Source organism: Aphelocoma coerulescens, unplaced genomic scaffold, assembly GCF_041296385.1.
Source record: "Aphelocoma coerulescens isolate FSJ_1873_10779 unplaced genomic scaffold, UR_Acoe_1.0 HiC_scaffold_73, whole genome shotgun sequence".
NCBI lineage: Eukaryota > Metazoa > Chordata > Aves > Passeriformes > Corvidae > Aphelocoma > Aphelocoma coerulescens.
Genome location: NW_027184060.1, coordinates 253,016 through 267,978, shown reverse-complemented (window position 1 = coordinate 267,978; position 14,963 = coordinate 253,016). Strand labels below are relative to the sequence as shown.

General features: G+C 45.1%; 1 protein-coding gene across 5 annotated transcripts in view; it reads right to left on the bottom strand.

Moving 5' to 3' along the window:
* Positions 1-14,510, bottom strand: part of LOC138102383 (ran-binding protein 3-like) — a 58,360-nt gene extending 43,850 nt beyond the window's left edge. For all 5 annotated transcript variants that reach the window (XM_069000089.1, XM_069000091.1, XM_069000090.1 and 2 more), the window contains exons 1-2: positions 14,432-14,510; positions 268-323 (exon numbers count right to left, since the gene is read on the bottom strand). In XM_069000089.1, coding sequence (XP_068856190.1) covers positions 268-323; positions 14,432-14,453 — 78 coding nt within the window. In that variant the 5' untranslated portion in view covers positions 14,454-14,510. The remainder of the gene's footprint in view (positions 1-267; positions 324-14,431) is intronic.
* Positions 14,511-14,963: the final 453 nt, after the last annotated feature.

The following is a 14,963-nucleotide window of genomic DNA, read 5'->3' as shown; positions in this document are numbered from 1 at the left end:
TCCTCTGCCACATGTTCAAGATACACCTTCACAACACTTTTTCTCCCATATTGGTCCATCTTCTGTCTGAAGAGCTACCTGTATTGTGAAACTATCATACATCTTCCCACTTTTAGCCCTTCAGTACCTGGTTGCTTTATGCCCATTAATGATGTTAATGCTTTATTAGCCATCTTCAAGACAATACAGACAAAGGGCTGATCACCATGGAAGGAAGGAGTCATGGCTAAGAACAAAACAGAACAAAAAGTATCAATATCTCCTTACCTTCTGTGCTTTATCCTTCTGAAATACAAAGACAGGTGGAGCAATGGCAGGTTTTTCTGTAAAAAGAGAAATCATTGGGGTTTTTTCCAACCACATTCATATTGACTATCATGAAAATGTTATCTTCTATGATGCTTTTACCAACAATGAATCCCTAAGCTGGTTAAATCTCAGTTACACATATTGTTTCTACCAGTTCCTGGTAACACACGTTTCTAAGGACTTGATCTCCAAAAGTAAAAATGAGTGTCTTAAGGTGAATAACACAACTAGTATCTGAAAGCTATTTGTGTTTCTCCTCCAGATCACTTTCAAGCTAGTACCATACTTTGGTACATCAGACAGAAAAGACCCTTTGCTGCAGCAGTTCACTAGCTGAGCAGACGCTTTTCCTTCCCCATTGTCACGCATTAATAAAAAGGGAGTTTGCTGTACACTCCCACAAACCCCTTTCTTAAAGGTCACCTAATACTGACATTTGATTACACTTGTATTTCATTATCATTGAAAATTTTAGGAAGGTCCTAAATCATTATTTGCAGGTCTAAAATTCAAACCGCGTATTTCACACATATTACAGAAGAACCAGTCTTTTCTGCATCATTTAAGAGCACATGTGCTTTCATCTTAAAGCTCTGAATCAACTATTAGCAGGATGCTATTTTCTAAATAAGCACATCAGCATCTAGTCTACAAGAACAGAGTTAATGTCTAGAATTAATGTATGTTTCCATTGTCCTTCGAGATTTCACAACTACCTCCGTGTCCTGAATAACAAAAGTATACACACACAGGGGGAGTGTGTGTGATAAAGCAGAGGTGAGAATTCAACAATCTGACACACCTTGTCTGTGAGTTATATCTGAAGAGAAGCTGCATGCACACTATGCAGTCGGCAGCCCTCCTGTATCTTTGTAGGGCTAAAGATGAGTACGATATTTCAGTCTGTCTTTCAGTCTGGAAAATGGGATTTAGGGAGAGCTAGATTTGCAAAGAAATTAGCCAAAAAGTTCCACCTTTGCAATTATCCAGTCTTATAAACAAGTCTAGACATTTAAGAAAATGAAAAATTTTAAAGCTTTCACAACTTGAGAGGCTACCATTAAAAAAAAATAAAGCCATCAGGAAGAATTACCTTGCACCTAAAAAAAGAACAGTATCACAAAATCCTCCATAAATCAGTTGCAGCATCAGTAAAGTACTTGGATCACCATATAAAGAAAAAGGGATTAAACTGTCCATTTGGGACCTGCTAGTGTTAGATCAGTTTGGCTGAAAAAGTGAAACTTTAGTTGACATACACAAAATTATGAAAATTATTACAAGAACTGTGCAATTAATTGTGAGGGTGGAAGAGCCTCTTTCTACTCTTCTGAGGATCTAACTCAAAGGGATAACCCAGCAAAACCAAAAAACACTGCAAGACTGACCTTGCAAGACTGGCATAACTTGTTCTACAAAAGGTAAAATTAATCAAGAAATTAAGCTACTTATGACATCATTTTGCCTGCTCTTTTTCCTCCTTTATTTTTTAAGTTTATCTATCCATCAAATCTGAATCTTAAAAATGCTTATTAATAAGAGCAATGCAGACAATCCATTTCAAAAGTGAAAACAATACAGACCCTTAAATGTGATACCTGTCCCAAAAAACAGTGTGTTGAAACAAGCCAGGGATCCCTTTTCATGCCCTTGGCCTCAGTATAACCTGCCTGTGGGAGGCTTCACTTAAGCAATGGCCAAGCTTTTAACCCTTGACTTCAAAGTGACAGTTATTTCTTAATACCATGTATACTTTAATGCTCATTAGTGCTACTGCTACAGCTGCAGTAGCAAGTAGCATGCTCTCTGCCAAACCAGTCAATATGGAGATCTACCAGAATGTGGGACTTGATTGTGTCACACACACCTTACAAGACTCCTGCACCAAATTCCACAAATACCAAGGAGAACCGAACAAAAAAACTACTTGTCTGTCTACTCTATAATAAAGGATTGAAGTACTGAGAGAGAAGAAAGCAAAGAAAAACAGATCCAACAACAATGCAGAGCGCAGAGAAAGCATGGGACAGCTGGAGGAAAGATGGAATGGGTAGCCAGAGAAATTGATGCAAAGTAACACAACAAAATAGGAGATGGAGTCCAGTGATTGAAAACTAAGCAGCCAGGAAAAAAGAAGACAGCTGCCAGGAGCAGCAGAAAGCTCCCAGGAAAAAAAATTAACTAGATGAAAGAACAGGAAACAAAAGAGAGTGAAAAAACCCCAACTATTTGAGATTGTGTCCAGATATGACAAATGAGAATGGCAAAAGGATCTAATAAAGCAAATTATGGCCAGGCCTGTTAGTCAACCTGAAAAAGGAACACTTGTGCAACATTTGATAGTCTTTGTCCACCGAAGGAACACAGTCATCTAGTATTCAAGGTCCAAGAATCTCACTACTGCTCTTGTTGACTGTAAGACCAACTGACAGGGTCAGGAATGACAATGAGACAACAGGCACTCACAGCTACAACTGTGCCAGAGCTTGCTCAGGAACAGACACAGGGAACACTTGTTCATTGTGTCCTTTCTGAAGTCTGCAACAAGACCACAATGGTGGAAACACCTCCCTAATTCTAGCCCAAGGCAAGAAGGGATCACTGGACTGCCTAATCTGACCACCTTCATTAAATACTGCACATTTTTCTAAGCCTTATCTAAATTTTGGGTCAACGTTTTCATTGAAGACATCAAAAGCAAAGTATTACTGCCTTCAATCATCCATTTCCACACTTGGTAAAAAATTCTAGTGTCAAGTTTCCCATTCAAATGTCCAGCTTTTGGTTCCCATTTCTAGTGATGTTTTTAAATGCATTTATGTAGAGCTCTCTAGCACTTAATGTTTTTCGTACACTTACACATACCATATTTCCTTATCAAATGAAGAACCCTCATACCAGGCTTTATTTTTGAAGATCAAAAATGTAGATGTTAGGTAGTTCTTCAGTTTTTCCAGTCAAGTGCTGCTCCAAAACAAGAATTCCACTGTTATTTGTACTAGCCAAACTCTGGGCCACACAGTCACATTCTCAAGCATGCTTTTGTTCCACCAGGCTGTCTGATACGACCTACGATAAAATGGATCTGCCAGGTCCACAAAACTGTCAGCAACTTGAAAATAAAGCATGATAGATGAAGGAAAACACCACAACCTTCAAACTTCAGGGAGAATGCATGTAAGAGAACATGAGATCTCCTTCACCAAGAGAGGAGCAGTTCAGAGCACATAGTTCTTAAAAACTGAGGAATAGACTTCTTTTTTTGTTCAGAGAATGTTGGGGTCCCTCCCCCCGCCATGTAGCCCTGGGAGAGGGGCCCTGAGGGGAGACACGGGGTTTCCCTGCCCCTGCTCAGCCTCATTCCCCATTGGTTGGTTTGTGTTTCCCTGTGCGGGCAGGGACCCTCAGGTCCCGTGATTGTGGGAGTTCCTTGGCAGATCCCGGCCATGAGGCTGGGAAATGAAACATCTCTGAAACATCTATCAAGAATCTGTCCCTATATATTTCTTTTCCACGGGCTTCCTTGTTTGATACATCGTGTTGCAGAATCCCCACTGTAACAAATGGTAGGGAATTGCAAGCAGAACAATCCCCCATCCCTAAGGACAGCGACTGATTTGTGAGTAAATTCTAGAAACTGTGGATTCCTCTTCTTGGTTTTGTTTTGCTATTCCATATCTAAACTATGGAGGAACCGTGGAAAGACTCTTGGCTCTCAGAGCCACATATGGACATTTATCTTAAACTTGAAAAGATTCTTGAACAATGATTTGTAAAGTTTAGCTTAATTCAAGCTCAAAAGGAACTGAAACGCTTCTTGACATGGTTGTTTAAGAACTTTTTCTATGTTTCTTGGGATTTAATTCTTACCAAAGACTTTTGGAATACTGTTTGGACGCAGTTAATTTTTGAGTCAAAATACATGCCGATGGAGGAGTATTTTCGTGAATATTATTTAATTACTGAGACTGTTGAGCAATGTCAGCTGTGTCCTGGTGAAGGGAAGCCTGGCTGAGGGACCGTGCGACCCAGGCTACGTGCACCGAGCGCTCTGCGAGCAGCAGCGAGGCAGTTCCCACGCGCGGGCGGAGCCACGCGGGCCGCAGTGTCGGTGGCAGAGCGAGGCACAGCGGGAGTGGTGCGACTCAGCAGTGCCTGCCCGGCCCCGCGCAGCGCGTGGTGGAGCGAGCCCCGTGAGCGCCCGAACGAGAGGGGCGGCGCGCGGGCGGCGGCTGGCGGCGGTGGAGCGGAGCCGTGCCCAGCCGAAACGCGCGCTGGAGCAGAGTGCGGAGGGGTCATCGCTCGGAGGCCCGGCCGAGACGTGGGCGCAGCGCCTGGCAGCGCAGCTGAGAGCAGAAGCGGCGACGCACGGAGAACTGAGCGGCGCGGCCTAGCCCAGCTCGCGTGGCCCCGAATGCGACCCCGGGAAGAGCGCTCAGGCACCAGCAGCTCTGGCGGCCCCGGCAGCACGAGCAGCCCCGACAATTCCAACACAGGAGCGACCGAAAGCGAAAGAGAAAGCAAAAACACAGTGAGACAGAAAACAGCAGCCACTTGGAAAAGATCACTGTAGCTACGATTTTAGGAATAGTAAAATGGTATAATGTTAAATAAAATTATGGTTTTATAACAAGATGTGACAACCAGCAAGACATATTCATTCATAGAACTGCTATTAAAAAGAATAACCCTGAAAAATGCATCCCAAGCTTGGGAGATGGAGAGGTGGTGGAATTCAAAATTGTGCAAGGTAGAAGAGGGTTACAAACATCAGCGGTCACTGGGCCTGATGGTGTTTCTGTAAAAGGCAGTATACATGCTAAAAATCGTAGTCATGTTAGACAATATCTCCATTATAAGCCTCTCCTACAGTCTCCCTTTCCTAATCCCACCTTTCCCTTTTACCCTGTATTCTACTACCCCCAGTGTATTCCCAATCCTTTTTTCCACCCATGGTTTCCCTCATAAAACCATGCCTTTGCCAATTGTTTCCCCAAAAATCCCTTTCCAATGCTGAGGGGGGGATGAAAAGGGGAAGGGAAGAAATTAAACTCTCTGCTGCCTCAGTTTCCCCACAAAGCATGCCCAGAGAGTCATGTGTCCCTTCTGTCAGCCTTAAGATGTTCCACAGAATCTGTCTGGACATTCAAAGACTCAGGAGGGTGGCTTGTTTTGTTTTGAACTTGTCCTTGTTGTTTTCAATGTTAAGTTTTAAATCTCTTTTTGTTAAAAATAAACGGGTGAAATGTCGGGGTCCCTCCCCCTGCCATGTAGCCCTGGGAGAGTGGCCCTGAGGGGAGACACGGGGTTTCCCTGCCCCTGCTCAGCCTCGTTCCCCATGGGTTGGTTTGTGTTTCCTGCGCGGGCAGGGACCCTCGGGTCCCGTGATTGCCGCAGTTCCTCGGCAGATCCCGGCCATGAGGCTGGGAAATGAAACATCTCTGAAACATCTATCAAGAATCAGTCCATATATATTTCTTTTCCACGGGCCTCCTTGTTTGATACATCGTGTTACAGTATCACCACTGTAACAAGAGAAGCAGACAGAAACATGGCAGAACAAAGAGGTGGAGAAAACAAATGTCAATTTTCTAACCAAGTCAGTCTTGATGAAGGTGCTCAGATAAAGCCCAAGCATGTAAGAAGGAAAGCAAAACTTCAGTAATTAGCATCAGAGACAGTACCTCTCCAGTCTCAAGATCTGGAACTCATACAAACCTGAATGGTTTAAGGCTGTCAAATCAAATTGAATCCACAACGGAAAACCAACTGAATTCACAGAACTCCTTCCTGCAGTTTATTCACATTACAGGTATTTCAACCTGCATGAATAACTACAAAAACCTCAAGAGCTGGCTTTCACAGGCTAAATTTCTTTAACATATTTTGCCATCAAGTCATTAGCTATCGATAAATCCCTATGTGCTGTCAGAAAAACATGTACTAATAAATCTGCTGAGCTTCCTTCACAAGCTGGAAATCAGAATGCAGAAACAGAAAATACTACCTCAATAGCTCATGCAGAGATATCATCTTCAAGTCATATATACCATTTAATATGAGATTTTTAACCTAGATATGTGACCACTAGTAGCTGTAGCAAACTCTCCCATGTCAACCACCTTTCTCACAGCTAGACAAAACATCCGTTCACACTAACACAACCATGGCAGCTGGTGCACCTCTAGCAGCCACATGGTGTCAGACCTTTATTGCAGCATGAAATGACTCATTACTGAAAAAAATCCAAGGGGTTAAGGGCAATAAGAAAAGCTTCTGTAGGTACATTAGTGATAAGAGAAAGGCTGGGGAAAACATGAGCCTTCTCCAGCAGGAAATAGGAGACCTCGTTACCGTGGATATGGAGAAGGCTGAGGTACCCAATTTTTGACACTGTCTTCACCAGGAAGTGCTCCAAACACTCCACCCAAGTTATAAAAGGCAAAAGCAGCAGGGACTAGCACAATGAAGGACCACCTGCTATAGGACAACAGGCTTGAGACCATCTAAGGAAGCTGAAGGTGCACAAGTCCATCCAACTGATGAAATGCATTCATGAGTCCTAAGGGAACTGTCAGAGGAAGTGGCTAAGCCACTTTCCATTCATTGAGAAGTCGTGGCCATCTGAGGAAGTTCCCAGTGACTGGAAAATAGGAAACATAGCCCCCATTTACATAAAGAGAGAAAAGGCAGACTTGGGGCATTACAGGCTGGCCGGCCTCACTTCTGCACCTGGCAAGATCGTGGAACAGACCCTCCTGGAAACTGTGCTAAGGCACATGGAAAATAAGGTAGTGATTGGTGAGAGGAAACACAGCTTCACTTACAGTAAACCATGCCTGACAAATTTGGTGGAGTTCTATGATTGTGTTACAGTGTTGGTGGACAAGGGAAGAGCAACTGACAGTCTACCTGGACTTGTGCAAAACATTTGACACTGTCCCATGGTGATCCTTGTCTCTAAATTGGACAGATGGGCCACTCCCTGGATAAGGAATTGGCTGGTGGCTGCACTCAGCATTGCAGTCAATAGCTTAGTGTCCAAGTGGAGATCAAGTTTGAGACCAGCAACATTTAATACTTTTGTTGGTGACATGAACAGTGGGATTGAGGGCACCCACAGCAAGTCTGCCAATGACACCAAGCTGTGTGCTTTGGCTGATGTGCTGGAGGGAATGGATGCCATCTGGACAGGCTGGAGAGGTGGGACTGTGCAAACCTTATGAACTTCTACAAGGCCAAGTGCAACTCCTGCACATGTGTCAGGGCAATCCCAAACACAGGCTGAGGATAGAATGGATTGAGAAAAGGCCTGGGGAGAAGGACTTGTGGGTGCAGGTGGATAAGAAGCTCAGCATGCCCCAGCCACAGGCACTGGCACACAGAAACCCCCCCTGTGCTGGGCTGAGCCCCCAGCGTGGGCAGCAGGGGAGGGGGGATTCTGCCCCTCTGCCCCGCTCAGCTGAGACCCCACCTGCAGAGCTGCCCCAGCCCTGGGGAACAACAGCAGGAGCACGTGGAGCTGCTGGAGCCACTCCAGAGGAGGCCACAGAGATGCCCCAAGGGCTGGAGCCCCTCTGCTCTGGAGCCAGGCTGGGAGACCTGGGGGTGTTCACCTGAGAAGAGGAGGCTCTGGGGAGACCTTAAAGCCCCTTCCAGCGCCTAAAGGGGCTCCAAAAAAGCTGAAGAGGGACTTTGGACAAGGAGGAATGACTTCAAACTGACAGAGGGTAAATTTAGATTAGATATTAGGAAGAAAATCTTCCCTGCAAGGGCGCTGAGGCCCTGGCACAGGTTGCTTCATGGACCTGTGGGTGCTCCATCCCTGCCAACATTCAAGGCCAAACTGGACAGGGCTTGGAGCAACCTGGTCTAGTGGATGGTGTCCCTGAACACTGGGGGGATGGGGGGGTGGTGTGTTGGTGGTAGATGTCTTCAAAGGTCTCTTCTAACCCAAACCATTCTACGGTTCTTATGAAAATAGAAACACCTGCACAAGTGTGTATCTCTGTAGAATTCTCAGGCTCACAGAGTATATCTCATGGCACAGCAGTGACAAGTGCCAAAAAAGCAGTCACCTTCTTCACTGCTGAGCCCATTGTGCCTCTACCATAAGGGCACAGCATAATTCAGGTTCGAGGTCTCTAGTCCAATCTCCTGCTTCAAGTAAGGTCAGTTATGTTGTTAGGCCAGGCTAATCAGGTTATTCAGCCTGGTCTTAACATTCAAAGATGGAAGCTAAGCAGCCTCCCAGGGTAATCTCTTCTACTGCTTGACTGAAAAAAAACCCACTACCACCTCAAAAAACCCAACCTTTCCTCTATTTCCAGCCTGAACACCTCATTCCACCTTTTGTCTTTTGTCCTTCCAACATACACCACTCTGATGGGCCTGGGTCTGTCTATCTAATAACCTCCTCACACACCCTGATAAGCTCCAAATGTGCCTCTCTGAAGACTTCTTTCCTCTAGGCTGAACACATCCAGTCTCCTCACAGGACATGCAACCCAGATCACCAAATACCTTGGTGATTCACACTAATCTTTAAATTTTAGAAGGAACCATGTTATGAAAACAACTTTCAAGACCTCACCAGATCTGCTGTAGCCATGTTGTTAAGAGGAAAATTTATTTTTAAAGCTAAGAACTACAATGTTTCAAACACTTTTTCATTTTAAATTTGCTCCAAATTACATTTAGAAATGCAATAGTTCCTGATTACATGGTAAACTACATGAGGCAGGGGAGAAAAAACCAAAACTGCACTGCAACTTCTTGGCAAGTGAGTCCTTGCTTGGATTTCAAGAAGCACTCTTCGACACCAGAAGCATAGAAGTTGAAAATAGCTACTCCAACTGTAACTCATGTAATATATCACCTGAGAGAAAAGGTGTACCAGACCTGTGAACAATGAATGAGTGTTAAAAAGAACAGCAATTAGGCTGTTAGCTGACTGAAAATACTCAGAGCAGTAATTTATCACTTGTGAAATACTTATCTGAGAGCCAAGAAAATAAAAGTTCAAAGTTAGGTTTAATTATGCTTATTGGAACATTGCAGGCCACAAAAAAAGTTCTTGGGGATTTTTTTCACCATTTACGTTATGAAGAGCAGAATAATCATGCTAAATGTAACGTATTAAGAGATACAGACAATTTGCAGCACTATAAAATTCTAAAGGTGTTGCTAACAACACAAGATTCTCTTTCAATAGCTAAAAATAGACTCAAAGCAAAGAGCAAGCTGCCACACCCAGAGCTGATCTGCAGAAAGACCTCCACAAGCAAAATCTAGAGACATACTTCATGACAGAAAGAACGAGAAACACTAATGGATCATTTATGGCCAAACTTCACAAATGATGTCACGATGAATAGAACTGACACGGGGAAAAAGAGATACTTCTGCAAATGTTACAAGTCAGAAAAGAAAAGAGTAGCTTATTTTCATATAAGAGGAAAAAGAAAGCCATGAGGCAGGCCAACTACTTTGCAATGTAGATAAAATATTTATCAAGAATTCCAAAAAGTCTTAACAAAATATTAAAGCATTTAGATAGCTCTATCTTGTCAATTAACTAGATCTTTAAGGTGTCTAGGTGTGAATTACTTGTCACTCAGCCTAACTTTGCACCCACTAATACATCTGAAGTCACCATGGGGGAAAAAAAAGATCTTGTTGCTAGAGTCTGCAAACAGAGTCAGTGGTGAGTGCCACACTTTCCCCTCAAAGTAACAGCAGACCTTCCTCTGTCTAAAAGCTACCATGAGACAAGTAGAATAAACAAACAGGGCAAACCCTGCCCCAAAACAGCACAGAAGCAATGGCAGCATCCTACAAGTCTGGCAAGGAAATGATATTGATTAGTTTGAAAGGACCTACTTCAGTTTGCTCACCTTCTGTGCATTTCATAAAATCATAAAATATGCTGAGTTGGAACGGACCCATCAGGAACATCGAGTCCAGCTCCTGGCTCTGCACAGGACATCCCAGAAAGGCCACCATGTGACAGAGCACTGTCCAAATGCTCCTTGAACTCAGGCTTGGTGCTGTGACCACTGCCCCGAGAAGCCTTATGTGCTCAACCTCCCTCTCGGTGGAAAACCTTTTCCTGGTATCCAACCTAAACCTCCCCTGACTCAGCTTCATGCTGTTTCCTCAAGCTCTGTCACTGGTCATGAGAGTGTAGAGTCTGGTACCTGCCCCTCAGCTTTTTTTCCCCCCCTCATGAGGAGGCTGAAGATTGCATTGAGGTGTCCCCTCAGTTTCCCCTTCTCCAGGCAGAACAAACCAAGTGCCCTCAGCAGCTCCTCGTACGGCTTCCCCTCTAGACCCTTCCCATTCCTTCTGGCCCTTCTTTGGACACTCTCTATAAGCTTAATGTCTTTGATTATACTGTGGTGCCCAAAACTGCCCCCAGAACTCAAGGTGAGGCTGCCCCAGTGCAGAGCAGAGAGACACAATCCCCTCCCTCGCCTGGCTGTGCCTGATGTCCCCCAGGACACGGTTGGCCCTCCTGCTCCAGGGCACTGCTGACTCAGATCCAAGTTGCCATTGACCAGGACCCCCAGGTCCCTTCCTGCAGCACTGCTCTCTAGCCTCTAATTAATGTAAGGCAGTTACACACAGTAAACCTGTTATAATTGTGAACCGTATGCTCAGCAATTTCATAAAGCCAAGTAAGCTGCAGATACCTCCTGAAGGGAAATGTGAATACATCCATCAAATTTTAGCCCTAAGAAAAATTTGTATCACCTTTCAGCCATTGAAAATATAAAGTAATTCATTCTCCACACAAAGGGATCCTGTTGTCTTGAAAGTGCAGCTTCAGTAGTAATTTACAGACAAGCAAATTACTAGCTGTGTATTAGCTGCAAGTTAATGAGAAGCATTCAGGTTCCTATGAATATATGGGACTGACAGGAAGTTGCTAGTTCTCTTTGGTACTCTAGCTGGGTTGTCTTAAAACTGTCACTTCACACATGTGGCAGTGAAGTACCAAAGACTTCAAAGAAAGTTTCTAAGAATATTTAGTAACTACTTTATACATTAGTACCAATACCAACTACGCCTACCATTCTAAAATCCTGGTTTTCAATAATCACCCTCACAATAACAGTCCCCAAAACCTTTACCACAATGTCACTAAATCTTTGCAGCAAAGTCAATCAAACTTCACACAGCTAGGGAGAAGTTACTCTCTCCTCCTCTTCATTAGCTCCACACTTATCAGCTCATCTCTCACCATGACAGGCAATGCCAAGACCAGGATCTGTTCTTAGGAAACTTCACAGTACAAACTTCTTTGGAAAGTGGCACTAGGACTACCTTATCGTTCATCCCCCCTCTGTGCAGTAGAGGACCTCCTTAAACCAACAACCTTCTTCTGTCAAGATATAGTTGGCCATCACTCCAATATAAAGAGTGATATTGGAGTGTCAACCATTTCACCTACTCAATAGAAGCAAAGGAAAGACAAGTGAATGAAAAAGATTTGAGGAACAATAAGAATGAAATAAATTAAGTAATTATTAGAGGAAATGCTTGTAGCTTTGAAGAAATGCATCACAGAAAGATTATCCATTAAATAGTTTGAAGTTGCCAAGGACATGGGTAGAATGGTTACTTGGAGGCAGTACTGCAGCTCAGCGGTGATTTAAGACATTCAGTAGTCTAAGAGAGACATCAGAACCTAGAAGGTAAAGATAACTAATACACTGTTGGAAACAGAAACACCAATCAATGAATTGAAAGATGACTGTCATGGTAAATGTTAAAAGAGCTTTGCATTAGTAAGATGAGAAGATACAGGCAGCATGAAACTCAGCACTTTTCAAGGCCAGAAAAAGGTTTATTGCAGTAATCAAACAGGTATGAATCTTGAGTTTCACCTGCATGAACAAACAATAAAAGCTACTGTTTAAACACGCCAAACAAAAACAGTCTGGAAGAATGACCGAAACCTCATTCTAGGTACTTGTGTCCACTATGCGTCAAAGAATAATTAGCTTCACACCTCACAGTGAAGTATAATTGAGACAGCACTGTTGTACAGATCAATCAGGATTAAGGAACATTAAGAACTTTGCTGTAATCACACTTCTTTGTGAACATGAACATTGAGCTATCAAATACTATAAATAATAGAAGACCAATATGATGCAGAAGGTCACAGAATTATCAGTACCAAAATAGTTACTTCAAATATTCAAGTGAAAATACCTGAGCACAAGGAAGTAAAGTGTTCACCTAAACAACGGAAAAATAAAACTAATTGATGTGTTTAAGAATGAGGAGAAAACAATCACCTGAGAAGATCCTAGCCATGACAGACTGCAAATAAGGCAAGTAGAAAGACTATGGAATTCTCCAAGTTTCAGCACAAAGATGCAAATTCCGGAAAGTGCATGTATTTCCACTATTACACAAAGAACATACACCTCAAAAATGGAACTGAAGGGAACAAAACTAGCAACAGTCAATGATATTAGAACGAGCAGAAAATAACAGTTCCAAAGCAAGCTAATCTTGCTTCATCTGAGGAAAGATTGTATCACATGCTTACTGCAAGAAAAAACAACAGCACCAGATGAAGGTGACAACTCTGGAAAGACACCCGAATATGAACTAAAGAGGTTTGCAGGTGAGGTAAGTCTCTGGAGGCAGGAAAGGGTCTTAAGGATGGGATCACACTCCCCCTGCCATCCCAGACAGTCTATAAGACCCTGCAGAAAAACAGAAGTAGAGATAGAATCACAAAATAAGTCGTCATCAAAAGACATAATAAATATTGGTAAACTGCTAAGCTTAATGTTCTCCAGCAGAAAGGGGAGGTAAAGTGAGGGGCTTGCATGACTTAAGACAACTATTGCCAAGCTTCTGGTTCTAAAAGAACCCATTCAAATTTATTATAAGATCATTATACTATATAATACTATATTATACTATATAATGGCAGTATATTAAGCAAATACTGACATTAAGTTACTCACGAATAGTCATTACAGATTTGGCTACTACTATTCTTGAGACCACTTATCATGCCTCCTCAGGCACTGACAACTCATCTTGAGTCTGGAAGCCAACAGCCCAAGACATGCTGCATCACAGGATTTGTTAAGTGTAATTGTATTGTTAACTGCTTGTAGGCTTCATATTCAAAGGCTGCACCTACAAAATTTATTTGCTTCCTGTTGTTTAACGTTAATATCGGAACAGTAATTGCCACTGACAGAGAGTTCAAAAGTAAGAAACAGTCCTGAAAGAAGGGGCCTCACACACACTTTCATTCACCTCCCTCTGGGTATTTCTTTCCCTCTGACATTACCTGAGAAGAATGATGAGAAACAACAGAGACAGCAGGGCAAACTGGCTTTTGTCAAAACACTGAGAGACGTTTGTCATTCCCAAAGGCAAAATATAGATACCCACTGCCACTTAAAACACCACTATACACACCTTGGGGCAGAATACCCAAATACTGGAGTATTGCTGCCCAGGTTCTCCTAACACTCTTCAGAAGAAAAAATAAAGCCACTTTACTAGTGGACCTGTGATGTTTTCAGCTCAAAAAAATAGAATGCATCTACTATGATACCCCATCTTGTTTTACATAGCCCTTCTATTAATCCTTTAACTAAAGAAAGGATTAACATGAATGTAAGCAAAAGATTTACAGTGGTGCGAAAGTTGTGGACAGTAACTTCAAAAAGCAACTAGACAAGGCGGGGCACAAAGCGGCTCAGAGCCGGGGCCGAGACGCAGCGCTCGCTGCCGCGCTCCAGGGCCCGTGCCCAGCACCGAGTCCGCTGTCCGCGTCCAGGGAACACCGACCCGCGGGAGGCACTGAGGGCGCAACCCCAGCCTAACCCCGGCCGCCCCCGCCTCGCGGACAGCGCGGTGGCCCGGCCAAGGCGCTTCCTTTGTCCGGCCGCTCGCCCCACAGTGGCCGGGACGGCCGCGGGGAGGTGGCGCTCCCGGACGCCTAGGGTAGGGTAGGGTAGGATAGCCTAGCCTAGCCTAACCGAGCCTAGCCGGGCCGAGCCGAGCCGAGCCGAGCCGAGCCCTCGACGGCGCAGGGCCGGTGTGGGCCAGGGTAGCGATGCCTGCAACTCCCACCTACCTTCGTTCGCCAGATCCGCCATTTTACTTCCTCAGCCGCGCCCACAATGCATCGCGCGGCCGGGCGACACCGCTCAGCGCGAGCCCCGCGCGCCGCGCACGCCCCGATTTACGGCCGCTCCGGGACGGCACCGCGCGTGCGCGGCGGGGCGGGCCGGGGCCGGGGCCGGGGCCGGGGCCGGGGCCGGGGCCGGGGCCGGGGCCGGGGCCGGGGCCGGGGCCGGGGCCGGGGCCGGGGCCGGGGCCGGGGCCGTCCCCGGCGGACTCGCGGGCCCCGCGTGGTGTCCGATCGGTTCCAGCAGCTCGGGCGGGCGGTCTGGGCAGCGTCTCCGTGGGCCGGCTCGTTACGGGGCCCCCGTTGGCCCGATCGCTCCCTGCGGCCCGTGCACCGTGTGTACCGTGGCGGCCGCGGCCGTCGGAGCGGGGCCAGTTGCGAGTCTCCGTTCCGTGCGCGGCCTTGCCCTCCGCAGCTCCTCCCGCGGCTGCGGAGCCCCGGCGGGCCGGCCATGTGCTGCTCCTGGTGCCACATCCTG